This window comes from Delphinapterus leucas, chromosome 3 (genome assembly GCF_059928025.1).
Source record: "Delphinapterus leucas isolate spDelLeu-1000000601 "Yukka" chromosome 3, BTC_Dleu_Yukka2, whole genome shotgun sequence".
In the NCBI taxonomy this organism is placed as follows: domain Eukaryota; kingdom Metazoa; phylum Chordata; class Mammalia; order Artiodactyla; family Monodontidae; genus Delphinapterus; species Delphinapterus leucas.
The window spans coordinates 63,297,034-63,324,560 of record NC_143131.1 but is presented as its reverse complement, the minus strand read 5'-3'; the positions used below and the strand labels follow the sequence as shown (position 1 = coordinate 63,324,560).

Sequence of the window (27,527 nt, the reverse complement as noted above, 5' to 3'; positions counted from 1 at the left end):
ACACTGTTCTGAATATTTGAGCTCATAGCCTTCAGGGGCAGTGAGAAATTTACAAACACTTCTTATGTACTTTAATAAAATAAAAACAGATGCCTTATATTTAACATTACATGTTGTAGAAATGCTAGGGTTAATTAAAAGTAAATTAAATAAAGTTAAAAATTCATAGTTCTTGTAGTTTCTGCCTATCTGTCAATATCAACAAGTATAAAACAACAGATTGGTTTTCCCAAGGTGATTGGATGCTTGAACATTTCTTTAAAGAGAAAATGTGGTTAAATTCCTGGAAGGAGATAGTTTTTCTTTGCATACACACACACACACACACACACACACACACACACACACACAGCCATCTTTCCTGGAACCTTGTACAATACTTAACAAATGATTTTGGATAATAGTGACCACAACTGATTTTTTTCCCCTTCTTTAGCATTCTTAGTATTTTAAAACTTTTCATTAATGTGGTAAAAATTATAAAAATATTCAGTATAATCTGGTCAATATCATATGTTTTATATTTCAAAAATTTAAAACCATATGTGGAAATAAATTAATCTTTCGAAAATGACAATAGTTGTTCAATGGATGGCAAAATTTAAATAATCATGTAAACTTCAGTGATTTGCATTTTTAGTTTTTTTTTCCTGTCAAGTAGGACATTGTAGGACCTTTTCTCTGTTTCTAGGCCTACATTACCTTCATCTGGAAACTTGACAGGGTCATGTGACTTTTTAATTGTGATAAACAAAATATGTAACATAAAAATTTACCATCTTAACCATTTTTAAGTGTACTGTTCATTAGTGTTAACTATATTCACATTGTTGTCCAACAGATCCCCAGAACTTTTTCATCTTGTAACAGTGCCAAGTGACTTCTTAAAAACGGAATTTTTTACTGAGATTTTGAAGTGCTTCAGGGACAAAGCTGATCTAAGGTAGAGATTGCATATTGGTTTCCTCAATTCCCTATACAAAAGGCTGATCCAAACTCATCAGATGGAAAACTTGCCTTCTGTGGCCTTGGAAAGTTTTTTTTTTTTTTTAAGGATTTAGAAATTAATCTGGCTTTGAGTTGGCATATCGTATTAACATAGAAGTAGAAAACTTATATTATTCTACTATAATTTATGAATTTCTTGGAGGAAAATCTAATACTAATACTCAAACTTGATGCACACACTGATTCTTTGGCATGTCTGTATTTATGCCCATCTGTTACTGTGGCACCATGCCCATTATTACAGTGGCATGCCAGTAGCAGTGAGGCATGTGAGCCAACAAAGATGAATTGTTTGGATGGAATACACTATTCTGTAATACTAATTAATTTTGAACTGATGAATCTACATGAGAATGTTAACCAAATATAGGCAAAGTAATGTCAGTGAAAATAAAATTTATTTTGACTTAAACAGAAGTGTATCCCAGATGTTTTAGACTACTACTGAGAATAGTTAGAATTAGTGTTTATTATGGTTCCAGTGATCAGTTGTCTTTTCATAAAAATTTTGAATTTAAGAGAAAAAAGAATGCAGCAGTTTTCTTGTGGTTGATTATAGATTAGGGAGGAAGTGTTGTAGCGCCTTAGGCTACGGATTTTATACTAATATTATTTTACAGTTCTTGAAATGTTTTTTTTTGAAAATTTCAATTTTATTTTATTTTTCATACAGCAGGTTATTATTAGTTATCTATTTTATACATATTAGTGTATACATATCAATCACAGTCTCCCTATTCATCCCACCACCACCACCACCCCCGCCACTTTCCCCTCTTGGTGTCTATACATTTGTTCTCTACATCTGTGTCTCTATTTCTGCAGATGCCCTGCAAACTGGTTCATCTGTACCATTTTTCTAGGTTCCACGTATATGTGTTAACATACGATATTTGTTTTTCTCTTTCTGACTTACTTCACTCTGTATGACAGTCTCTAGGTCCATCCACGTCTCTACAAATGACCCAATTTCGTTCCTTTTTATGGCTGAGTAATATTCCATTGTATATATGTACCACATCTTCTTTATCCATTCGTCTGTCGATGGGCATTTAGGTTGCTTCTATGACCTGGTTATTGTAAACAGTGCTGCAGTAAACATTGGGGTGAATGTATCTTTTTGAATTATGGTTTTCTCTGGGTATGTGCCCAGTAATGGGATTGCTGGGTTGTATGGTAATTCTATTTTTAGTTTTTTAAGGAACGGCCATACTGTTCTCCATAGTGGCTGTATCAATTTACATTCCCACCAACAGTGCAAGAGGGTTCCCTTTTCTCCCCACCCTCTCCAGCATTTGTTGTTTGTAGATTTTCTGATGATGTCCATTCTTACTGGTGTGAGGTGATACCTCATTGTAGTTTTGATTTGCATTTCTCTAATAATTAGTGATGTTGAGCAGCTTTTCATGTGCTTTATGGTCATCTGTATGTCTTCTTTGGAGAAATGTCTATTTAGGTCTTCTGCCCATTTTTTTATTGGGTTTTTTGTTTTTCAATATTGAGCTGCATGAGCTGTTTATATATTTTGGAGATTAATCCTTTTGTCAGTTGCTTCATTTGCAAATATTTTCTCTCATTCTGAGGGTTGTCTTTTTGTCTTGTTTGTAGTTTCCTTTGCTTTGCAAAAGCTTTTAAGTTTCGTTAGGTCCCATTTGTTTATTTTTGTTTTTATTTCCATTACTCTAGGAGGTGGATCAAAAAAGATCTTGCTGTGATTTATATCAAAGGGTTTTCTTCCTATGTTTTCCTCTAAGAGTTTTATAGTGTCTAGTCTTACATTTAGGTCTTTAATCCATTTTGAGTTTATTTTTGTGTATGGTGTTAGGGAGTGATCTAATTTCATTCTTTTACATGTAGCTGCCCAGTTTTCCCAGCACCACTTATTGAAGAAACTGTCCCTTCTCCATTGTATATCCTTGCTTCCTTTGTCATAGATTAGTGGACCATAGGTGCATGGGTTTATCTCTGGGCTTTCTAACCTGTTCCATTGATCTGTCTTTCTGTTTTTGTGCCAGTACCATATTGTCTTGATTACTGTAGCTTTGTAATATAGTCTGAAGTCAGGGAGTCTGATTCCTCCAGCTCCACTTTTTTCCCTCAAGAATGCTTTGGCTATTTGGGGTCTTTTGTGTCTCCATACAAATTTTAAGATTTTTTTGTTCTAGTTCTGTAAAAAATGCCACTGGTAACTTGATAGGGATTGCATTGAATCTGTAGATTGCTTTGGGTAGTAGAGTCATTTTCACAATATTGATTCTTCCAATCCAAGAACATGGTATGTCTCTCCATCTGTTTGTATCATCTTTAATTTCTTTCATCAGCGTCTTATAGTTTTCTGCATACAGGTCTTTTGTCTCCTTAGGTAGGTTTATTCCTAGGTATTTTATTTCTTTTTGTTGCAGTGGTAAATGGGAGTGTTTCCTTAATTTCTCTTTCAGATTTTTCATCATTAGCGTATAGGAATGCAAGAGATTTCTGTGCATTAATTTTGTATCCTGCAACTTTACCAAATTCATTGATTAGCTCTAGTAGTTTTCTGGTGGCATCTTTAGGATTCTCTATGTAAAGTATCATGTCATCTGCAAACAGTGACAGTTTTACTTCTTCTTTTCCAATGTGTATTCCTTTTATTTCTTTTTCTTCTCTGATTGCTGTGGCTAGGACTTCCAAAACTCTGTTGAATAATAGTGGCGAGAATGGACATCCTTGTCTTGTTCCTGATCTTAGAGGAAATGCTTTCAGTTTTTCACCATTGAGAATGATGTTTGCTGTGGGTTTGTTGTATATGGCCTTTTTTATGTTGAGGTAGGTTCCCTCTGTGCCCACTTTCTGGAGAGTTTTTATCATAAATGGGTGTTGAATTTTGTCAAAAGCTTTTTCTGCCTCTATTGAGATGATCATATGGTTTTTATTCTTCAGTTTGTTAATATGGTGTATCACATTGATTTGCGTATATTGAAGAATCCTTGCATCCCTGGGATAAATCCCATTTGATCATGGTGTATTATCCTTTTAATGTGTTGTTGGATTCTGATTGCTAGTATTTTGTTGAGGATTTTTGCATCTATATTCATCAGTGATATTGGTCTGTAATTTTCTTTTTTTCGTAGTGTCTTTGTCTGGTTTGGGTATCAGGGTGATGGTGGCCTCATAGAATGAGTTTGGGAGTATTCCTTCCTCTGCAACTTTTGTAAGAGTTTGAGAGGGATGGGTGTTAGCTCTTCTCTAAGTATTTGATAGAATTCACCTGTGAAGCCATCTGGTCCTGGACTTTTGTTTTTTGGAAGTTGAAATATTTTCTTAATATACTCAACTTTAGAAATTCCTAGCAATGTTATAAATGGGAAGAATGTTGGTTTGAAAACAAGACTCAAGTTTAATTCCTTGTTCTGCTGTTCCCTAATTCTGTGGTGGTATACTTAAAAGTTGTGCTTAGAGAGCAATACCAGTATCGGGTGGCTAAATAAGTTAATTACATGTCATAAATGTAAGGCATGTTAGTGACTAGTTAGTAATAGAGAAAGTGTTTAAATCCCCCATTCCTATACCCCCATGATAACCACAATGAAAAAGTTCTTGTGTATCCTTCTAGAAAAATTTTTTTAAACTAAATGATAACACATATCCTATTCTCTATGTATTTTGCTTTTCCTTTAACATATCTTGGAGGCCTGTCCATATCAGCATATGAAACTATTTCAGTCTTTTTAACTACTGTGTAATATTTCCCAGTATTACTTTTATTTAGTTAGTTCTCTTTTTGAAGAGTATTTGATTGATTGATTTCACTTTTTATTGAGTATAAGAAATACTGCAACATAAATTTTTGCGTATTTGTATGAATTTATTTGTAGGAAAGATTCCTACAGATAGAGTTGTTGGTCAAAGTTTATTGCATTTTTAATTAGGATAGATCTTATTAAATTACCTTAGAGATAGGTAAGGTAATTTAGTGGAGGTTTTCTCCCTCTACTAACAGTAAAGTCTGTTTTCCTTACACCTTTGCCAATATTGGGTACCATCAAATTTCATAATATTTGCCAGTCTTATAGGTGCAAGATGTTATTACACTGAGTCTTTATAATTTTCAGTGCATTAAGTCTTCTCCCTCATATTTATTGGTTTATTCTTTCAGTGAAATACTTTCAAATGTCCTTTGGCCATTTCCCTATTGGATCAGCTCTTATTGATTAGTTAAGGGCCCTGTGTATTTTAAGGAAATTAGCCCTCCTATGAGATGAATCCCAAATTCATTTTACCTGTTTTTTGACTTAGTTTATAGCAGTTAGTTTTAGTGCAAATTTAAAAAATTTTCTGTGTTTATATTTATCATTTTTTATTTTTGTGGTACGTGGGCCTCTCACTGCTGTGGCCTCTCCCGTTGCGGAGCGCAGGCTCAGCGGCCATGGCTCACGGGCCTTGCCGCTCTGCGGCATGTGGGATCTTCCCGGACCGGGTCATGAACCCGTGTCCCCTGCATCGGCAGGCGGACTCTCAACCACTGCGCCAGCAGGGAAGCCCTATATTTATCAATTTTTAATGGCTTTTGAGACTCCCCCAATCTTTTAATCTTTTACCAAAAGTGGCATCTTTGGTTTATGGTGCTCTTAAATAGTGAAAAAGAACATTTGCCTGTTCAACGCAGTATTTTGTCTCAGCATCTATAAATCAAGTGGCTCTGTGACATTTCCTTTAAAACTTTAAGGATGAGTAGTCACATTCTAGAAGGTATTCCTTATATCCTGAGCAAAAGTAGTATGTACTTCCTGTTGGCTGCCAACAGGATAAGTAGCTGAGGGTTTTGGTAAAGGGTTTGACAAATATGGAGATTTCCTGTGATATATGTGTAGCATTATGGTTTTTAAAACATGCACAGATGGTATGCATACATGGAAGATGTATGCCTAGTTTTTAATCTTTATTGGGGCCCATGACCAATGAGAATCCAGTGAAACTTTTAAGAGTTTTTCTGTATCCCTCTAAGGAACACGATTAGCATATAGCCTATGTTCATTTATTCTGTCAACTAATATTTATTGTGTGTTTAGTGTACTTGAGAAAACATCCATAGTCTACATTTATAGACACTTTGTACACCTTCTTTTGGGTCTTTATATATCCATGTTTATTCCTGCCATAGTATCTTTGCAAAATTCCTGTGATTGTCTCCTTGTCATTTGAGACCTCAGCTTAATTGATCACCATTACCCATAGAGGTGTTTTGTGATTGCCCAGAATGACTTTATTGTGTTATCCTATTTTAATTATTTGGATAGTACTTATTTTGTCTTTCTATCTTTATGTTTTCCTTCCCTTTCCCTCTCTCTTCCCTCCTTCCCTCCCTCTTCCTTCCTTCTTCACTCATTTCTGTCATTCCCTGTCGCCTCTGCCCCACCCCACTGCATTCTCACTTAGAATGTAAGTCCCAGTACTTAGAACAGTTCATGGAACCTAGTAGATACTGAATAAATGAATGTGCTAGGCCCAGTGATAAGTGCTTTACAGTCATCTCATTAAGTCTTCATAACAACCTATTTGAAAGATACCAACCTTTAGTTTTGCTGATTTTTCTCTATTGTAGTTTGCTTTCTATTGTATTGAATTCTCCTCTTATCCTTTATTTATTGTTCTTTGAGTTTAATTTGCTATTCTTTTTCTAGTTTCCTGAAATGGAAGCTTAGAATATTGATTTTCAATCTTTCTTCTTTTATACTGCGTTTAGAAATATAAATTTACTTTAAGTACTGCTTTTGCCATATCTCATGAGTTGTGAAATGTTGCAGTTTTATTAGTTCAAAATATTTTCTAATTTCCCTGATGATTTCTTCTTTGGCCCATAGGTCACTTGAAGTGTGTTGCTTATCTTTCCAGACATCTGAGCATTTTCTAGTTAGTTTTCTGTTAGTGATTTTTAGTTAGATTCCACATACCTTATATGATTTTAGACCTTTGAAATTAAGATCTTATCCAGCATATAGTCTATTTTGGTAAATGTTCTGTGTGTACTCGAAAAGAATGTTTATTCTGCAGTTGTTGGATATAGTTCTGTGTATGTCAGGTTAAGTTGGTTATTTGTGTTCAGATTTTCTGCATCGTTATTGAATTTTTTACCTGCTTGTTCTGTCTAAGTGAGGTGTGTTAAAATTGCAAATCATGATTGTGGTTACATGTTTTTCTTCTATTAGTTCTATCAGGTTTTGCTTTATAGATGGAAGCTATAAATTTAGAATACATACAAATTGCATATAAATTTCAAATTATTTTATCTTCCTTTTGAAATCATATCCTTTTATGTCCAGGCAGCAGATCCTCAGCAATTATTGGTCTGAAAACCACTTTTTTTCACCTTCAGTTTTGAAGGGTATTTTCAGTGGGTATAGAGCTATATATATTGGCCTTTTTTCTTTCAGCTTTTAAAAGATATCATTTCATTGTCTTCTGGCCTCTATAAAGTCTGTTGAAAAGTTGACTTTCAGTATTATTGTTGGTCCTTTTAAAACAGGGATTAGCAAACTATGGTCTGCCCATTTGTATAAATAAAGTTTTATTGGAGCACAGCCATACCCATTTATTTATGTATTGTACATAGCTGATTTTACTCTGCAATCATAAGAGACGGTAGGCCTCTTGTAATGCCTAAAATATTTACTATCTGGCCCTTTACTAAAAAGGTTTCTTGACCCTTTCCTTAAGGAAATGTGTTTTCTTCTTACATGCTTTTAAGATTTTTCTCATTGTCTTTTGATTTTCAGCAGTTTGGCTATGCTAGGCCTCGTGTAGTTTTCTTTATGTTTTTCCTGTTAAGATTTTAAAATATGTGGGTTTACATCTTTCATCAGTTTGGAAAAACTCTTAGTTGTTAATTTTTTTTAATATAAATTTATTTATTTACTTATTTATTTTTGGCTGCATTGGGTCTTCGTTGCTGTTCACAGGCTTTCTCTAGTTGCGGCGAGTGGGGGCTACTCTTCATTGCGGTGCACGGGCTTCTCATTGTGGTGGCTTCTCTTGTTGAGGAGCACAGGCTCTAGGTGCGTGGGCTTCAGTAGTTGTGGCACGTGGGCTCAGTAATTGTGTCTTGCGGGCTCTAGAGCATACGCTCAGTAGTTGTGGCACATGGGCTTAGTTGCTCCGTGGTATGTGGGATTATCCTGGACCAGGGCTCGAACCTGTGTCCCCTGCATTGGCAGGCGGATTCTTAACTACTGCGCAACCAGGGAAGCCCTTAGCCATTAACTTTTGAAATGTTGCTTTTGTCCCCTTCTTTCTCTCTCCCCTCTCTTTTTAGGACTCTAATTTAAAGTATGTTAGATATTTTGACCATATTCAACGTGTCTCTGATGTGGTGTTTTCCATTCTTTTATTTCTTGGAGCTTCAAATTGTATAATTTCTCTTGACCTGCCTTCGCATTCAATAGTCCTATCTTCTGCTATTTCTAGTCTGCTGTTAAACCTATCTAATGAATTCTAATTTCATAAACTGTACTTCTCATTTCTGAATATTCATTTGATTATTTTGTATAGATTCTCCTACTTTCATGACATTCTTTGTCATTTTGTCTCTTTTGTCCATCTTTTCCTGTATTTTCCTGACCATATTAATTGTAGTTATTTTAAAGTCCCTATCTGATAACTGTAGTATCTGAATTACTCGTGGATCTGTTTCTATTCCTTTTCTCTTTCTCTCCCTTCTCTCCTTCTCTCCTTCCTTTCTTTCTTCCTTCCTTCCTTCCTTCCTCCCTTCCTTCCTTCCTTCCTCCCTCCCTCCCTCCCTCCCTCCCTCCCTCCTTATCTCCTTATCTCTTGTCATTTGTTCCTGTTTTTAGCATGCCTCTTAAGTTTTGATCAGATGCTAGACAATTAAGATAAGAACACTGACAGTCTCTGGATGCTGTCTTCTTCCAAAGAGAGTTATGTTTTTTTTTTCTGATAGGTAGATAGAGTTCTAGCAGATCACTTTGATCCTGTTTAAGCTCAGTTTTAGGCTTTTAAAGGTCTTGTCTATTTCAGTTTTTCTTATACTCCTAGGGAATATCCTTACTTTTCAGTTGTGGCCCTTCTGTGGTCTTAAATGAAAGGCCAGGGTATTTACCAGCGCCTCTCTACTTGGGAGACTTGATTTCCAACTTCTCTTCCCAGCAATGTGTGGTTCCTGAAATCTCTGCTTAGGTATTTAATCTCCCAGCTGCTGTTGTTTTCTGCTGGATTTCCCAGAATCTTGCCCTGTGAAAATGTAGTCAACTACTTGAAGGGAGTTTGTACACAGATTTTTGTGTACCTTTTCATTGATTCCCTCCTCTGTAATTTCGCCCTTCAAGTTCCATTGCCTTTGGTAGCCCCAAACTTTAACATTTGTGTCCTCAGTCTTTTAAAACTGTCATTTCTCCTTGAGTTCTATTCTCCCAGATAGCAGTTGGGGAAATGCAGTCAGGTAAAAAAGCTGATGTGAATAAAAAGTGCACTTTGTGTGCTTCTTTTCTTTCCAGGATCTTGGCCCCTTAAGTCCTGCCTGCATGGGTTGATCTCCGGTGCCTTGAGAAAATTACTTTATTTGTTTTTTCCAGCTTTTGTAGTCGTTTTCTGTGGCAGGCTTAGTATCTTACAAGCTACAGCACCATGGGCAGATCTGGAAGTCCCTACAGTGTATTCTAAACATAACAGCCAGAATGATTCTGTATGTGTATTAGATTATGACTCCTCTATTCAGAACCCTCCAATGGTTCCTGACTTCATTCAGAGTAAACACCAAAGCCTTTAGTATTATTTACCCTCCTTCATCGTCTCTGCCTAGAGTGCTCTTCCTCCCTGTTCCTCCCCTCCAGTATCTGAATGGCTGACTACCTCACTTGCAAATCTTTGTTCAGATGTCTCTTTATTTAGCCTATGCTGACCACCCTGTATAAAATTACCTCCTCCTTTCCCTCCTGCATTCTATCTCCCTTTGCTTTATTTTTCCCTCATCTCATGACTGTAAAATTTACTTTTTTATTTTTGTTTTTTTACTTACTAAATGAAAACTCTACAAGGGCAAGACTTTTTGCCATTTTTTTCTCATTTGTGTGTCACAAGTGCAAATGAGAACCAAATGAGAATAGAGAATTACAGAATCTAAGGTAGGAATTTAAAGATGGAAGAGTAGTGGTCAATTATATCAAATAATCTAAACGTATTCATGAAACAGAGGAATGGATAAAGAAGATGTGGCACATATATACAATGGAATGTTACTCAGCCATAAAAAGGAACGAAATTGGGCCATTTGTAGAGACATGGGTGGACCTAGATTCTGTCATACAGAGTGAAGTAAGTCAGAAAGAGAAAAACAAATATCATATATATATATATTTTTTAAAAATGAATTTATTTATTACTTTTGCCTCTGTGGGGTCTTCGTTGCTGCGCGTGGGCTTTCTCTAGTTGCGGCGAGCAGGGGCTACTTTTCATCGTGGTGCATGGGCTTCTCATTGTGGTGGCTTCTCTTGTGGAGCACGGGCTCTAGGTGCGCGGGCTTCAGTAGTTGTGGCACACAGGCTCAGTAGTTGTGGCTTGCCACCTCTAGAGCGCAGGCTCAGTAGTTGTGGCACATGGGCTTAGTTGCTCTGCGGCATGTGGGATCTTCCCAGACCAGGGCTTGAACCCGTGTCCCCTGCATTGGTAGGGGGATTCTTAACCACTGCGCCACCAGGGAAGTCCCCAAATAGCATGTATTAACGCATATATGTGGAATCTGAAAAAATTGGTATAGACAGTCTTATTTACAAAGCAGAAATAGAGACACAGACAGAGAAAACAAACCTATGGATACCAAGGGGGAAAGGGGGGTGGGTGGGATGAATTGGGAGCTTGGGATTGACATATATACACTATTGATACTATGTATAAAGTAGATAACTAATGAGAACCGACTGTATAGCACAGGGTACTCTACTCAGTGCTCTGTGGTGAGCTAAATGGGAAGGAAATCCAAAAAACAGGGGATATATGTATATGTATAGCTGATTCGCTTTGCTGTACAGTAGAAACTAACACAATGTTGTAAAGCAACTATACTCCAATAAAAATTTTTTTTAAAAAGTGAGAAAAAGCCAAAAAGTACTCATGAGATTTTTGCATTGGATTTTTAAATAAGGAAATTATTTGTTACTTTAATGAGAGAAGTTTTAATAGAGGAGTAAGAGAAAAAGATTACCAAGGGTTGAGGATGTTGCGATATCAATTGTAGACTATTCTTTCTTTAGTTCTGTGAACACTGTAGGAGGAAAAGTTCATATTTACTTGGATAATTTATGGTTTCTCCTTTTAGAGGCTTAATAGACAGATGATTAGGTAGATGGAGTTTTCTGGTTTTATTCACTCTTGTATTTATTAAGTGAATACTTTGTGCCAAAAACTGCATAAGGTTCTGAGTGTCATCCAAGGGACGTACATATAGGCCCTAAATGAACTGAAAGTTACTAAGCCTTCACCTTATGCACATAAACTATGAAGGCCAGTTCCTTTAGATGCATAACGCTAGAAAAAAGTAAATTCTCTTATTACCAACTTTTTTTTTTCTGCATACCTATTCATATATACAGTGGACCTCTTGGAGTAGAAGCATCTTTCATTTAAGTAGTTCTCAAAGCATGAAGAGGTGCCCATGTTTTAGAATTTTTTGGTAGGGCTTAAGAAAGATCCAGCCCTCCCTTTTTCAAAGATTTTGATGCATCCTTTTGGGGATGTACCTCCAACTGTAAATCACTATTCCTTATCACTTTTCTTAATCCATCATTCCTGGATTTAAATTTCAGGTGTTGCTTTCTGTAGTACACAAATTTTGGTGATTCTTTTGAGGGAGAAGGAAGTAATTGTGTAGTGCAGTGCTCTCAAACTGGTGAAGGGCCTTTTTTTTTTTTTTTTTTTAATTTCCAATCCATTGTGGATGGATATGTATGTAAAATACAATAAAAAATAAATTGCTAGAAAAACGAAATGGAAAAATACGTGCAAAATGCAAGCCCCAATTTTCTATTAGATTCAAAAATATAAAATTACACTGTTGAATTGCTCTAAATGCTTTCTCTCAGTTTCTTTTTATATTTCCTTATGGATTAGTAACAAAAATTTGTGGATTGGCAATGGTTCTTGGACCAGTCTTTCTCAGATCATACTGGAGAAGCACTGAGAGAGTGTACAGTGCTACATAGTTTAATATTCCCCTTAATTTACACTGCCTTTCAAAGGAGTAGAAGGTTTTAATGAGTTATGAATTACAGATATTTTTAAAAAGAGGTAATTGATACAATGTAAAAGCCCTGCGACTTCTTAAATTCTGAAAGGTAACTGGTAAAAATTTGCTTTTCGATTATAGTTACTGTTTTATGTGGTACTGAAGTAAAAGTGACTTCTTGGTAATAGTAAGATTTCCTTTAACCTTCCAGTTACATATTTTTCTCTGGTCGTTGAAACTATAAAAAAAGGCATATTTTGATCATGAAAGGAAAAGTTATACCACTTAACACCACAAGATGTCACTTACGTAAAAATAAAGTTGGTATTTTAATGCTCAAAGCTGGATAGCTACATACAGATAAATAGGTAAATGAAGAACTAGGTAAATTAAAAAACAATATTTGAAACACATTGGTTTTTGGTAAGGAGTTAATGAAAATATTACTAATTCAGCATTATTTTGAATCAATTCTTCTGATGTTTAGCAAAAAGAATTTCTCAATTTCTAAGATTAATGTAGTAATACATGTTAATAGGCCATATTTGAATCCATATAGCGAAGGAGATAGACCTAAAATGCTCAATACAAGTGAACATATTTTGAGGGTAAATTAGGTGTTATGGTATTAACTTCCCCCCACTCTTTACTGTTTTGGTGACAAGCAGACAGGAATTTGTGTAGAGATATGTAATTTATATCAGAATTTTCAGTAGGTGTTTATGACATATCTGAGAAGTTGAATATTACATCAGTTTGAAACAGTGCCTAGGATTTTCTTGTCTCTTTTCTCTGAACCTCAAAGTTATTATCTCTCTACGTGAGTTAACACAAAAGATATTTGTATTGGTTTTGAAGACCATCTTTTCTGTAAAACGTGAAGAGCAAAACCTTTGGCTTTAATATCGAATTCGTGTTTTCTTGTGTTTAGTTTGAGAGAGCGGGTCAGGACCTAAAGGTGGTTGGGAAGGGGACTGTGGCATCTCGAGCTTTAGAGGAACAAACCAAGTTTCCATTAGGCCATGAACATGATTGCACCTGGGGTTAGAGGTTGGAATGTTCTAAAAATTGACACTTCATTATTCTTTATTGCTCACTTCTCTCTCCAGATAACACTGGTGGAGAAGATGGGTGGAACACTCTTGGGGAAAAAAGGGATCAGACATGAGAAAATGAATTTTCTTTCTTTTTTTGACATGTATATGTGTGGTTACATTTTCTTTCTATTTACTTCTTATCTAATTACTTAAGCTGTTTTCACTTCCTTATTCCTCCAAAGTTTTAAAAAAGTTTCATTTACTTTTTTCATTCGTATAAGTCTACATGGTTAGTAAGTAAAATAGGAAAACAGCAAAAGTTAGAAAGGAAAAAACCTCATTTGTGGTTTCATTGATTTTTGTTCCTTTTCAGTTAATAGTGCAATGTGAAAGAACAAGAAGTTTTAAGAAGGGATTCTGAATTCATTACAGAGAACAGTTATAGTATTTTATATTTGGTAGATGTATATCCTCGGAGGTAGTTCTTATATGTTCCTGTCTTACTATTTATATATTGTCTAGCTGTATTTTTAATTAGAGAAAAGTAGTTATTGTAATTATTATTTTTGTGTCCTGCTAGTGGTCACCATTGCATTTAATTTTATGAGCTGCTTGGAAAGAAAGGGAAATTTTTTTCATAGTAAATCCCATTGCCTCTACTCTTTTTGGGAAAAATATACTTAGCTTCCGTTTGTTTATTTATTTATTTTTTACTGCCATGACAGTTTGAAACATTTAACTTATATGTTAGTTTGCTAGTACTGCCATAACAAAATGCCACAGACTTGGTGGCGTAATTAACAGAAATATATTTTCCCTGGATTCTGGAGACTAGAAATCTAAGATCAAGGTTTTGGCAGATTTGGTTTCCTCTGAGGCTTCTCTCCCTGTCTTGCAGATGGCCACCTTCTTGCTGTGCCCTCACATGATCATCTTTTCGTCTTTGTGTATCTGTCCTAATGTGCTCTTCTTGTAAAAAATCAGTCCTGTTGGATTAGGGCCAACCCATGTTGACCTTATTTTAATTTAATGACCTTTTTAAAGACTCCATCTACAAATACATTCATATTCTGTGGTATTGAGGGTTAGGATTTTAACATAGGAATTTGGGAAGGGACACAACTCAGCCCATAGTAACACATGATCAGTCATTCATTATTGGTAAGTGCTTACTTGCCTACATTAGGCCTAAATTTGTAAAATGTACAAAGTAAAGCTTTTCTGTCAAGGCTGTCTATTTGTAGTAGTTAAGGAAGTTCTTGTCACCTACTTTAAAGCTTAAGCTGAGATGAAAAGGGCTTCTGATTTTGTGTGTGTGTGTGTGTGTGTGTTTGTGCGCACGCGTGCATGCTTGAACCATATTGCATGAAGGAGCTATGTGGAGTAAATTTTAAAATCTCTTTTCTGGAGAGTTTGTTGAAGAAACTATTAAAAATTGCTAATCATAAACTAATAACTAGTACAAGTAGTTAATTACTGTTGGTAATACTACAGTCTTAGTTTCTTATCAATTTTCTTACAGTCATTTAAGAGAACTTTCCTTTGACGTCCTAAAATAAAATTCAGTGATTTAAATTCTTGAATAAGGGACTTCCCTGGTGGTGCAGTGGTTAAGAATCCACCTGCCAATGCAGGGGACACGGGTTCAATCCCTGGTCCGGGAAGATCCCACATGCTGCGGAACAACTAAGCCCGTGCACCACAACTACTGAGCCTGCACTCTAGAGCCCACGAGCCACAACTACTGAGCCTGTGTGCCACAACTACTGAAGCCTGTATAACTAGAGCCCGTGCTCTGCAACAAGGGAAGCCACCGCAATGAGAAGCCCATGCACCACAACGAAGAGTAGCTCTCGCTCACCACAGCTAGAGAGAAAGCCCACGCACAGCAATGAAGACGCAATGCAGTCAAAAGTAAATAAATAAAACAAACCAAAACATTAAAAAAAACCAAACCCCTGTATAAATAAATAAATAAATAAATTCTTGAGTTAAGCTTGAAGCTTAAATGTGATACTCTAATTTCAGAGTATGAAAATGTGGTTTATCTCATCCTTAATAATGTATTTCTCAGAAATAGATATATGACTTTTAGTCTTGTTTTGGAGGATTAGTGTCTTATTCACACATGTGAATAAAACACTGAAACTTTTTAATATCATTTTTATGGAGGTATAATTTGCATACGACAAATCACCCACCTAAAGATTATAATTAGATGAGTTTTGACAGATGTATACACCTGTAAAATCACCACCACAGTTAAGAAGATACAGAACATTTCCATCTTCTTATGGAATAAGAAATTTTTTAATGTTCCTTTCATGTCCATTTTTCTTTTTGCCTATGATACCACTGATCTTGGTTTTATCACTACAGATTAGTTTGCATTTTCTAGAACTTTAAATGAATTAGATTATGCTCTTTTGTGTCTGGTGTCTTTCACTCACATAATGATTTTGAGAATTCATCCATCTTGTTGCATGTATCAATGATTATTTCTTTTTCATTGCTGGGTTGTATTCCAGTGTATGGCTAAATCACATTATGCGATCAACATTTAGATTGTTTCTAGTTTTTTAATATGTATAAAGCTGCTATGAATATTCATTTAAGTTATTATGTGGAAATATGTTTTTATTTCTCTGGGAAGTGGAATGACTGGATCACATGGTAGATTTATGTTTAAATCTGTAAGAAACTCTCAGTTTTGCAAAGTGGTTGTACTGTTTTACATTGCTACTGGCAGCCTGTGAGAGTTCTAGTTGCTCCACAGTCTTGGCAACATTTGTTATTGTCATTGTCTTTCATCTATTCTCATGGGTGTGCAATGGTATCTCATTTAATTTGCATTTTCTGATAGTTAATGACCTTAAGTATCTTTTCATGTACTTAGTGGTATTCTTAATCTTACTTTGTGAAATATCTGTTCAAATCTTTTGACCGTTTTTAAAAATAGGCTTCTCTTCTTATAAATGAGTTGTAATTATCATATAACTTTTTTCTAATTAACTTTTGATTTTGAGATTATTGTAGATTCGTATACAGGTATAAAAAATAATACAGAGAGATCCCATGTACCCCTTAACTCAGTTTCCTTCAGTGATAAACTATAGTACAATATCACAACCAAGATGTTTACATTGACATACTTCACCAGTCTTGTTCAGATTTCTCCAGTTTTACTTATACTTATTTGTGTGTGTGTGTTGGGGTGGTATTCTGTTCCCATTTAATCACATATCTAGTTTCATGTAGCCACCCCAAAGGTAAAGATACAACAGTTTCATCACCATAGGGATCTCTTGTGTTGTATTTTTATATCCACACTTCCCGCTTCTTGTCCTTACCCTCAGCAACCACTAATCTTTGTCCATTTCTATAATTTTGTTATTTCAAGAATGTTGTATAAATGGAGTAATACAGTATGTAACCTTTTAGGAATAATTTTTCTCACTCAGTATGCTTCTGTGCAGATTAATCAGAGTTATTGAGATGTCAATAGCTTGTTTCATTTTATTGCTGAGTGGTATTCCATGCTGTGGGTGCGCCACAGTTTGTTGAACCATCCACTGATTGAAGGGCATCTGGGTTGTTTCCAGAAGGGTTTTTTCCATTTTGGCTAGTAGGAATAAAGCTGCTATGAATACTTGACTACAGATATTTGCGTGAGTATAAATGCGCAAGAGTGCAATTACTGGCTTGTATGGTAATTGCAGGTTTAGTTCTATAAGAAACTGCTAAGCTGCCAGTGTGGCTATAACCTTTTACAATGCCCACTAGCAGTATGTGAGCAGTCCAGTTCTTCCACATCCTCACTATCATTTGGTGTTGCCACTATTTTATTTAAGTGAGCCCTTCTGATATGTGTGCAGTGATATCTTGCTGTGGTTTTAATTTGCTAATGGCTAATTAAGTTGAATATCTTTTCATGTGCTTTTTGCCATTTGTTTATCTCCTTCAGTGAATTGTTTGTTGATGTCTGTATTAGTTTACTAGGCCTGCCATAACAAAATACCACAGATTGAGTAGCTTGGTCAACAGACATTTATTTCTCACATTTGAATCTGGGACTGAAGATCAGGGTGTTGGCAGGCTGTCTTCTCTCTGTGTCCTCACATTGTCCTGTCCTGTAGAATCCAGCTTTCCTTTGTTTTGTCCCAACTCTTCCTTTTAGTCCAAACTGGTGGTGTCTCTGCTGGTATAATCCCATCTCTATTCCTGGTTTCAGCTGAGATGTCTGATTAAATCCACGAGGGGCATCCGTGATTTCGTTATCAAATGATTTTTCAGTGTTCCCTGGTGTTCTTTTCTGAAGACACTTGCTTGATTTTTGCAACATGGATAAGCTGAGATTTTTCTAAATCTTCAAGTTCTAGTTCCTTTTTTGCTTAACAATTCCTTCAATTTCTCTTTCTTTCTCATTTTACTGTAAGCAGTAAGGAGAAACCAGGCTGTGGCTTTCACACTTTGCTTAGAAATCTCCTCGGCTAAATATTCAGGTCATCACTTTTAACTTCTGTTTTCCACAAAACACTGGAACATAGTTGGGCCAAGTTCTTTTCACTTTATAGTAGGGATTGCCTTTCCTCCAGTTTCCAGTAGTATGTTCCTCATTTCCATCTGAGATCTCATCAGAATCACCTTTAACTCCATATATTTACCGACAGTCTCTTCAATGCATGTTTTAAAAAAAAAACGATGCACTTCAAAACTGTTCCAGCCTCTACCTGTTGCCCAGTTCCAAAGCCACTTCCACATTTTTAGGTATTTATTACATGAACACTTCACTTCTTATTACCAGAATCTGTAATAGTTTGTTAAGGCTGCCATAGCAAAATACCATGGACTGGATGGCTTAAATTTATTTCTCATAGCTTCTCACAGTTCTTCCAGGAGGCTAGAAGTCCAAGATCAAGGTGTTGGCAAGTTTGTTTTCTCATGAGGCCTCTCTCCTTGCCTTGCAGGTGACTGTCTTCTCACATGGCCTTTTTTCTGTGCATGTGCACCACTCTCTGTCTTAGGACACCAGATGGGATTAGAATCCCATCCTTTTGACCTCACTTAATGTTAGCTACCACTTTTTAAAGGCCCTATTTCCACATAACGTCACATTGAGGGTCAGGGCTTCAGTGTGTGAACTTTGGGGGAGGGCACCAATTCAGTCTGTAACAATGTGTTCTGCCCCTTTTCTAATTGAATTGGTTGTTTTTTACTGTTGAGTTTTGGGAGTTCTTTTTATATTTTGCATACTAGTCTTTTGCGTATATGTGGTTACAAACATTTTCTGCCAGTCTGTAATTTTTTTTTCTTCTTAAGAGAGAATTCCCTGGAACAAGTTTTAAATTTTGATGAAATTAATTAATCAGTGTTCCCTTTTATGGACTGTGCTTTTGGTGTCAAGTCTACGAACTCTTTTCTAGCTATATAATAACTTTAAAAAATTCTGTTTTTCTGTGTTGAGGGAAAAATGATTAGATATTACAAATTCTGAATTTTTTTTTTTTTTTGCTGGGAGGGATTTTTTAATTGCTGGGGGGAACGCTCACTTTGAAGAATAGGAGCAGGTCAGTTGTAAGCCAAAAAAAAAAATACTGGGAGGCAGTTCTGTGTGGGTTTTTCTCCTTTTTTGCAGCCTGTCTATATGAAGGCATTGATTGTTTTTGTTCTAAATTATCTTTTAAGGATGTTTGTATAGCAAGCAGCTTTGGAAAGGAGAAAATGCCTCTACCACTTCAGCAAAGTTATCTTACTTGGTAGCATCATCATCTGCTTGGTCAGCCAAGCTGGGAATGGGGCCATCCTTACTGGGAATGGGGGCTTGTCTTATCCTTTACGTTCAGTCACTGCATCCCACTGATTTCAACTTCCAAGAAGTTCCTGAATCTGTCCTACATTTTCATCCTTATCACTAACCGCCCTTGTTCATTACCTCATCCTCTCACTTACATGTTAAAATTGCCTTAACTTAATTCTTTGACTTAGGGAGTGTTGATGTGGGTTTCCCTACAGATTTATGTTTTTTTCTTTTTGCGAGCTAGGGAGAAAAAAGGATGTGTGAATGACACATAGCTTTTCTTCATTCGGTGCTCTTTCTTGACATATTCTGAAGAAAGTCCTTACATTTTTTTTTTTTTCTGTTATGGGGAATTCTTTGCATTTCTCTTTTGAATAGCAGTTTATTTGGGGGAAGTCATATTAAGCAGAAATAACTGCTGTTGGTTTTTTCTTTTTTTAATCTTTAAAGATGTGGACCATTTTTTTTTAAGTCTTTATTGAATTTGTTACAATATTGCTTCTGTTTTATGTTTTGGTTTTTTTGGTCCCGAGACATGTGGGATCTCAGCTCCCCCACCAGAGATGGAACCTGCACCCCCTGCATGGGAAGGCGAAGTCTTAACCATTAGACCACCAGGGAAGTCCTGAAAGATCTTACATTTTGGCTTATGAAAATATTTTAGTGCTGATTCAAGAATTTTTATTATCTCTTTTTTTTCTGATGATTATACAAGAGAAATTTTGGGATGAGCGAATCTGTATGCCTCTGATTGTTGATATTTTGCCCAGAATTGAGGTACAGTTTTATATTTTTGTTTTATTGATGGGCTTTGTGACAACATAGCACTTTGATATTATTTGGTAGGGTTAGATGAGAAACATATATTTAATTATAAATAGCAAAGTAGTTATGTAACATTGTGCATCAGGTTATTTCTAATTCTTACATTATTAAAATTATATGTTTTAATACCTGTGTAATGTAAATATCTAAATATGTAATTTTTTCTTTTCTTTTGTATAGGAATGAAGATCTAAAGCAAATGTTAGAGAGCAACAAAGATTCTGCTAAATTGGATGCTATGAAACGGATTGTTGGGGTAGGTAAAAGAGTAGATCATTTCGACTTTTGGATAAATGACAAGTAGTGATATATTAAAAATATATATTAAAAAATATGTTAAATACCAATCTACCCTTTATTATTAACTTAAAATTTCCTGTCTGAAATGTTTTGGAGGAAGTGATGAAGTGACAAAATTCAGAAACTTGAGTTCCTATTCTGTTTTTTAATTTCCGTATCTCTAATATTAAGGTATTTCTTTTGTCAGATAGGGTGCTAATCAGTTTGAAGACAAAATAAGATTACATGCAACAATATTTTGACTTCCTACAAAGAGGGATACTAATGAGCTAAAGTATTTTTTTTTTGTCATTCTATGACCTAAAACTTGTGAGCATGCTTTCTTCTGATTTTCAAATTCCATTGCTACCAATAGAAATGCTTTATTCAGTTTATCAGTGTAGAACTTCTAATGAATACTAGTAAATGTAAGAGCATTTCTCTAGTTTCAGTTGTAATGTAAAATTCAAACGGTGGACTGATATGTTATTATGTAGAGGGTTCCATTGTCAGAGAACTAAATATAATGCAATTTCTGATTATATATAAAATCTTACGTAGTTTTGTAACTTGTGTTGGTCTTTTTTTTTTTTTGTATTTGATAGTTTACGTTCACAGTGAAAAAAAACTAGCTTAATTCAGTGACTGTCTGATGCTAAAGAGTTCTGCTTGTCTCAGTGGAATTAAATTCGTAAAACCTTTCTTATCCTTACTATGAATTTTTCACCACCACTGCTGATTTTGTTTTCCAGAAATTTTTGTATAAGGTCAAAATGTAGTAAATTTCCATAATTGCACAAATAAACTCTACTGTAGTAGGGTGTAAACACAACTGAAACAGTATTGTTTTCCAGCAGACAATGCCACCATGTGAGAGTTTGAAATCTCCTTTCTAAAATCCAAATCCCATTTATGAAAGATGATTATGGGTATGAATATGTCCTGTTCAAAAGTTAGTTGTGGAAATCAAATATATAAAAGTCAAGGACTAATTATATCTGTAGAACACCTATAAATTACTTGATTCTTGCATCAGATTTATGTCATTTGGTAATGAAGGCAAATGTTGAAGATTCTTTTGTAAATTTTTCGTTTATTAATGTTATACCATATAAATAACAGCATTTATGGACAGGTAGTTCTTGCTTTGCGTGACTTTGATATTTGAACTTCAGTTACCACAGTTTAGTTAAATAACACCAGTCCACTAACAAGATGGTTCAAATTTCAGATATCGTGGTATATTAACTTGGTAACTGCATAATGTACAAACTTCATCACTCACTCTTCAGTCCACAACTCACTATGTATATAACAAATGTGCATCATGATCAGTGACCAGTCATGTTACTTCTTTCAAAGTTATTTTTAATGATTGGTCGCTGTGTATGTTATTCAGTTTGTGTACAGACTGCAAAGCATGCAGTAGTGGTCCCTACTTGTTTCCCAGTGAGAAGCCCACTTAACATTTTATAAAAATGGTTAATTAAAAGAGGGATTTGGTCAACAAAGATTAAAATACATCAAGGAAATGAAAATAACACTAGAAATGAAATTCAGATAGAATGTAACTGGAGTTATAGAGAAATAGCTGACTGTGGAAATGGTGACACTGCCCCTTTTTGAGACACTCTAAATATGTAGCTTGAGGAACTTCAGTAAGGCAAGCTTTGCAACATAAATGAGGAAAATAGTTGTGATGAAAAGGCCGAAGATATGCCAGAGGAAGTGATGCTGCCAAAAATCTTCACATTAGAAGAACTCCAGGAGATAATTCACAACATTGAAAGTACAAAGGATACAATGTTGGAAGCTGATCCAAACTTATAAAGGAGTAATTTACCAAGGAATAGAAAAGATGCTTGCTTGGTACTTTTCTTTCTCTTTTTTAAAATTAATTTATTCATTTTTGGCTGCGTTGGGTCTCCGTTACTGCGCACAGGCTTTCTCTCTAGCTGTGGTGAGTGGGGGCTACTCTTCGTGGTGGTGCATGGGCTTCTCATTGCAGTGGCTTCTCTTGTTGTGGAGCACGGGATGTAGGCATGTGGGCTTCAGTAGTTGTGGCACGTGGACTCAGTAGTTGTGGCTCGCGGGCTCTAGCGCGCAGGCTGAGTAGTTGTGGCGCACGGGCTTAGCTGCTCTGTGGCGTGTGGGATCTTCCTGGACCGGGGCTCAGACCCGTGTCCCCTGCATCGGCAGGTGGATCTTAACCACTGTGCCACTAGGGAAGCCTGCTTGCTTGGTACTTTAAATCAGTGGTCCCCAACCTCTTTGGCACCAGGGATCGGTTTCTTGGAGGACAGTTTATCCACGGATGGGGTGGGGTTGTGGGGGGTGGTGGTGATGGTTCAGGTGGTACAGCAATTGGGGGGGATGGTTCAGGCCAGGGGTCCTGTGGCCTGTTAGGAACTGGGCCGCACAGCAGGAGGTGAGAGGCAGGCGAGCGAGCTAAGCTTCAGCTGCCCCTCCCCATTGCTCACATTATCGCCTGAACCATCTCTTCCCCTCCAACCCCATCTGTGGAAAAATTGTCTTCCATGAAACTGGTCCCTAGTGCCAAAAAGGTTGGGGACCACTGGTTCAGGTGGTGATTAATGTGAGTGGTGGGGAGCGGCAGATGAAGCTTCACTTGCTCGCCCGCCACTCACCTCCTGCTGTGCAGCCCGGTTCCTAACAGGCTGCAGACCAGTACTGGTTGGGGGCCCCTGCTTTAAAGGATTGAGAATAAGGTGAGCCCATTCAAACTACTCTTGATAAGTTAATTCTCAATGTTTCTAATGTTAAGTTACAGTATATTAAATAAATATTTTATCGTTTTTCATTTTCCTATACATTTCTGACTGACAGTAATAAGAGAGTTTTAAATGTTTCTACAAAATTTTTAGAAGTCACAGATCCGGGACTTCCCTGGTGGCGCAGTGGATAAGACACCGTGTTCCCAATGCAGGGGGCCCAGGTTCGATCCCTGGTCAGGGAACCAGATCCCACATGCATGCCACAACTAAGAGTTTGCATGCCACAACCAAGGAGCTGGTGAGCTACAACTAAGACCTGGCTCAACCAAAAAATAAATAAATAAAATAACTAAAACTTAAAAAAAAATTAAAAAAAAAGTCACAGATCCATTATAAGTTTTACAGTTGGTTATCAAGATTGCTTTGCATGGTTTCAGCTTGCGGTCCTGCAGGTTACAGTCCTGCACTGCCATCCATTTAAAGCAGGCAGTGCTCTTCATTATTTCATTAAACTTCGGCTTTACATTCCATTAAGGTAAATTATTTCATTAAATCTGAGGATACTATTGAAATTACTAAATATGAAAATGAGGTATTTGGTAGTTTTTTCTGTATTCCTCTTTCAAACTGATAAATAAAAATTGATATTCTCATAATCTAGACTACTTGACTATTATAAATGTAACTTAAATGTAAATAAACATCATAAAGAAATGTAAATATATCGGGAGGTGGGGGTGGTGGTGGGATGAATTGGGAGATTGGGATTGACATGTATACACTGATGTGTATAAAATGGATGACGAATAAGAAAAAAAAATAAAAAATAAACATAAAAAAATGTAAATATAGGCATACTAGTAGTTAGTCTAGTAGTTATAGACTGTCTCTCATTAGGAAGTTTGTATAAAGGTAAATTTGATTTTTTAAGTGTAGGAAAATGGTTATTAATTAAAAGTTATTCTGTCACTTTACATAATGTCTTCAAGGATCTAGCCATGTTGTCAAAAATGGCAGGATTTCTTCCTTTCTCATGGCTGAATAATATCCCATTTTACACACAACACACATACAGATATATGTATATGTGTGTATACGAAATATGTGAGATATGTCTCACATTAGCAATTTGCCACCAGCAGTGCACAGTGTTTCCCTTTTATCCACATCCTCACCAACACTTGTTATTTCTTGTCTTTTTGGTGATAGCCATTCTAACAGGTTTAAGGTGATAACCTCACTGTGGATTTGATGTGCATTTCCCTGATAATTAGTGATGCTGAGCATCTTTTCATGTACCTGTTGACACGTTAAACTTACATAATGTTCTATGTCAATTATATCGCCATAGATCTGGAAAAAATTACTTTATTATGCAAGTGACACAAATATGTATTTGTAAATTTTTAAATAATATTGAGGTATAAAAAGTAGAAGTTTCATCTTCCAGATAAACTTTAGGATCAAATTGTCAAGTTCTGTTAAAAGTTGTTTTTGGATTTTGATTAGGGTAATGTGGAATTTGTGTATTTCCATCTCCCTTCCCTCCCTCTTTTCCTGTCTTTCAGTAGCATTATATTTATATTTTATAGTTTCTAATCATAAGGAATCTTAAACATTCCTTGTTAGATTCACTCCTGTGTACGTTTAAATTTTGGTTGCCATTATGAATGGTTCCCTTCATTATATTTTCAAAATTAATTATTACTGGTGTATAGGAAAACAAATGACTTTTCTGTTCTCGCGTTTGGCCTTCTCAGTGAACTCTCTTCTTAGATCTGGTAGTTTTTTGGTTTCTTTGCTTGGTGTTCTGGATACTTAATTACATTGTCCAGAAGTTATGACAGATTTATATTTTATTTTCAAATATTTTTATCTCTCATTTGTTTTTCTCCTCTCTTTGCTTGGATAAAGCTCCACTATGATGTTGAATAGTAGTGGTGGTGGAAGACAACACTATCTTGTTTCTGATTTTATTGGAAATATTTGTAATGTTCTAGTCTTGGTTTTAATATATCCTGCAGAGTTCAAGTAGATATATTTCTGTGTGTTTAAGTGATGTTGGATTATAGTTTTCTTTTTGTCCTCTGTTGAGGTTTTTGATTAGGGTCGAGCTAGATTCATAGCATGAGTTGTTATTTAAGCCATCTTGGCCTGCTCCAAATTTGCAAAGATTTCCCCTTGTTTTTAGCTTTTATGTTTAGGTCTATGATCTATTTTGCATTATTTTTTATGTATGGTGTGAGGGTAAGAGCCGAATGCATGTCTGATTTTCCTCTATTTGTTATTAAATATTCCACCATTTGTTATTAAAAAGCTGTCCTTTCCCCACTGAATTTCAGCTTCAAGTGAAAATCAGTTTACTGTGTGCTTGTTGATTTACATCTGAACTCTCTCTTCTGGTTCATGGATCTTTGTGGCTGTCCGTACCTATACCTCACTCATGATTTCTGTAGTCTGTAGAGAAAACAAAGTTTTTTTCCTGTAGAGAAAACAAAGTTTTCTCCATGGCACTACCCTACACCACAGTCACAGTAATTCAACTGTGTTCTCATTTGGCAATAATGTCATGCAAGTGAATTTGCTGATGACTAGCAAAATTACAAAATGAAACCAAGGCTACTTAATCAAGAGTCCCAACAACAAAGAAACCCTAGGAAGGAAGGTCAAGGCAGGAGGTTGCAGCTGGCCAGATATGATACCATTTGCCCAGTTTTCATTTAGGAATTTGCTACAACAAATAAAATAAGGATCTCCTCTTAGTTACTAGAAAAGAAAAGAAAACAACAGGTATTACCTATCACCATTCTTTGACCATGAAATTAAAATATTTCCTGAATGTATGATAAAAAGAAAAAATGTCTTTAAAAAGAATATTAATCATACTTATATGTTCACAGTAGAAACTCTATGTCTGAATTTAAAACACTACTCAGTATTTGCCTAAGAAACACATTTAGACAATATGGCTTTTGACATATTAAAGTTCCATGGGGAAAACTAAGACATTTAAAATTTTGCTTTAATATCAAACTAACAGCAACTTAAAAATTCAGTAAGAGCATGGTTGCTCTGATTCAAGATGTGCTTCCAAAATTCAGTCACCTAGTTTCCTTTCAGGAGAAACTGTTCATCATCACAGATCTTTTCTAACTTAACTTTTGGAGAAGAAAATGGAAAATCATACTCATAGCACAACGGTTATATAAGATATATCCTCCCCTGTATTTCACTTTTAAACTAGCAGTTATTGTTTGCTAATTTCTTCTTTTATGAAATAACTAATAGTTATTTTTCTTGAAATTTTGTCCAGTGAAATATTATAACAATCATTTATTCACCTTTACTTCTGTCCAGTTTTTAGTTCGATTTCTAGTTAGCACCATATTTCTATGTGGGAGCTTTAAAAATTATTTTTAAAATGTTATGTTCATGTATGCACATGTATGCATCATTTCAAAACATCTGTTGGGTAGAAGTAGTTTGCTAGAGGTCAATTAGCAGAATATTATATTGGCTTCAGAATTTCGTGGATTTTTAAAATGTAATTGTCAATATTTACATTTCTCTGCATAATTTAGGTTTCATGAGCCCTGAATATGGGGTTTTACCACCTCATGGTTACAGAGTAGTTTTAAGACCTTAGCTTCATAGTTAAAAACATTTAAACATTTCTAAATTTTAATCTGCCAAAATTTTAAGTGTTATGTATTTGTTTTAACACATTACTTTCTAATATATATCAAAATGCTGGCAGTGCACATCTGGCTATCTTTCATAGTCGGTAGTCCTACGAGTCAACAGAGCATCTTGTCAGCAATATCTACTAGAGAGAAACCATAATGATAGTTTCAGTTCATTTTATTATCTTTCTTTGGTAATATCTGAGGCTTATTTAGAATCATGGGGAAATGTTTCCAATGGTTTATATGTTGAATAAAGTCTCATGTATGCCAAAGCATGCTTAGGGAAGAAAAGCTACCTACTCCAAAATCTTGTGGTCACTTATTACATAGCAGGACTCAAGTTGAAACATACATATGTTATTTTTCTTGATATTTCTGAAAAATATGTGTCTAATGTTTAAAGCACATGTTTGTATTTTATCTTGGCTTGATGAAATGTGAACTAAGAATTTGAAATGTATTGCTTCATATAGTGAACTTGTAATAAGTTTTTTAGCTATAATACTGATGAGCAGATTATTTAGAGTCCTTGAAAGAATGGAATATTTTGGTGTATTGAAATCTTTGATGTATTTTCTTTTAGTAAGTGTTGGATATTAAAGGTCTTTCTCAGGTTAGTTTGCTTGTCTTTGCAGTTTTGGGATAATGAGCAAATCTGAATCTTTCTTTGATAGATAAAATTCTTAAAATTCCTAATTAGAGTTACTGATCTATATTATTTCATAGCCATATATGTTACATGGTATTTGGTTGGATATTATTGACCCTAAGAAAATTAAAGGTAATTTCAAAGTTCCAGATATTTTTGTTTAATATTTGTAAAAAAAAAAAAATAAAGGCAAATTCAAATGGTATATTATTGTTGTAGAAAAATTTTGAGAAAGTCCATATAAGAAGAAGAAAATAAAAACATGCGTAATTCTTACTGTCTTGAGTTAATGATTATAATAA

At 35.4% G+C, this 27,527-nt stretch overlaps 1 protein-coding gene across 3 annotated transcripts in view; it reads left to right on the top strand.

The window, feature by feature from the left end:
- The window catches only part of AP3B1 (adaptor related protein complex 3 subunit beta 1), a 276,365-nt gene that overhangs the window by 17,265 nt on the left and 231,573 nt on the right, over window positions 1-27,527 (top strand). For 2 of the 3 annotated variants that reach the window (XM_089909045.1, XM_089909046.1), the window contains exons 2-3: window positions 842-943; window positions 20,057-20,132. In XM_089909045.1, the coding sequence (XP_089765171.1) occupies window positions 842-943; window positions 20,057-20,132 (178 nt within the window). The remainder of the gene's footprint in view (window positions 1-841; window positions 944-20,056; window positions 20,133-27,527) is intronic. The other variant, XM_022594378.3, reaches the window with a different exon arrangement.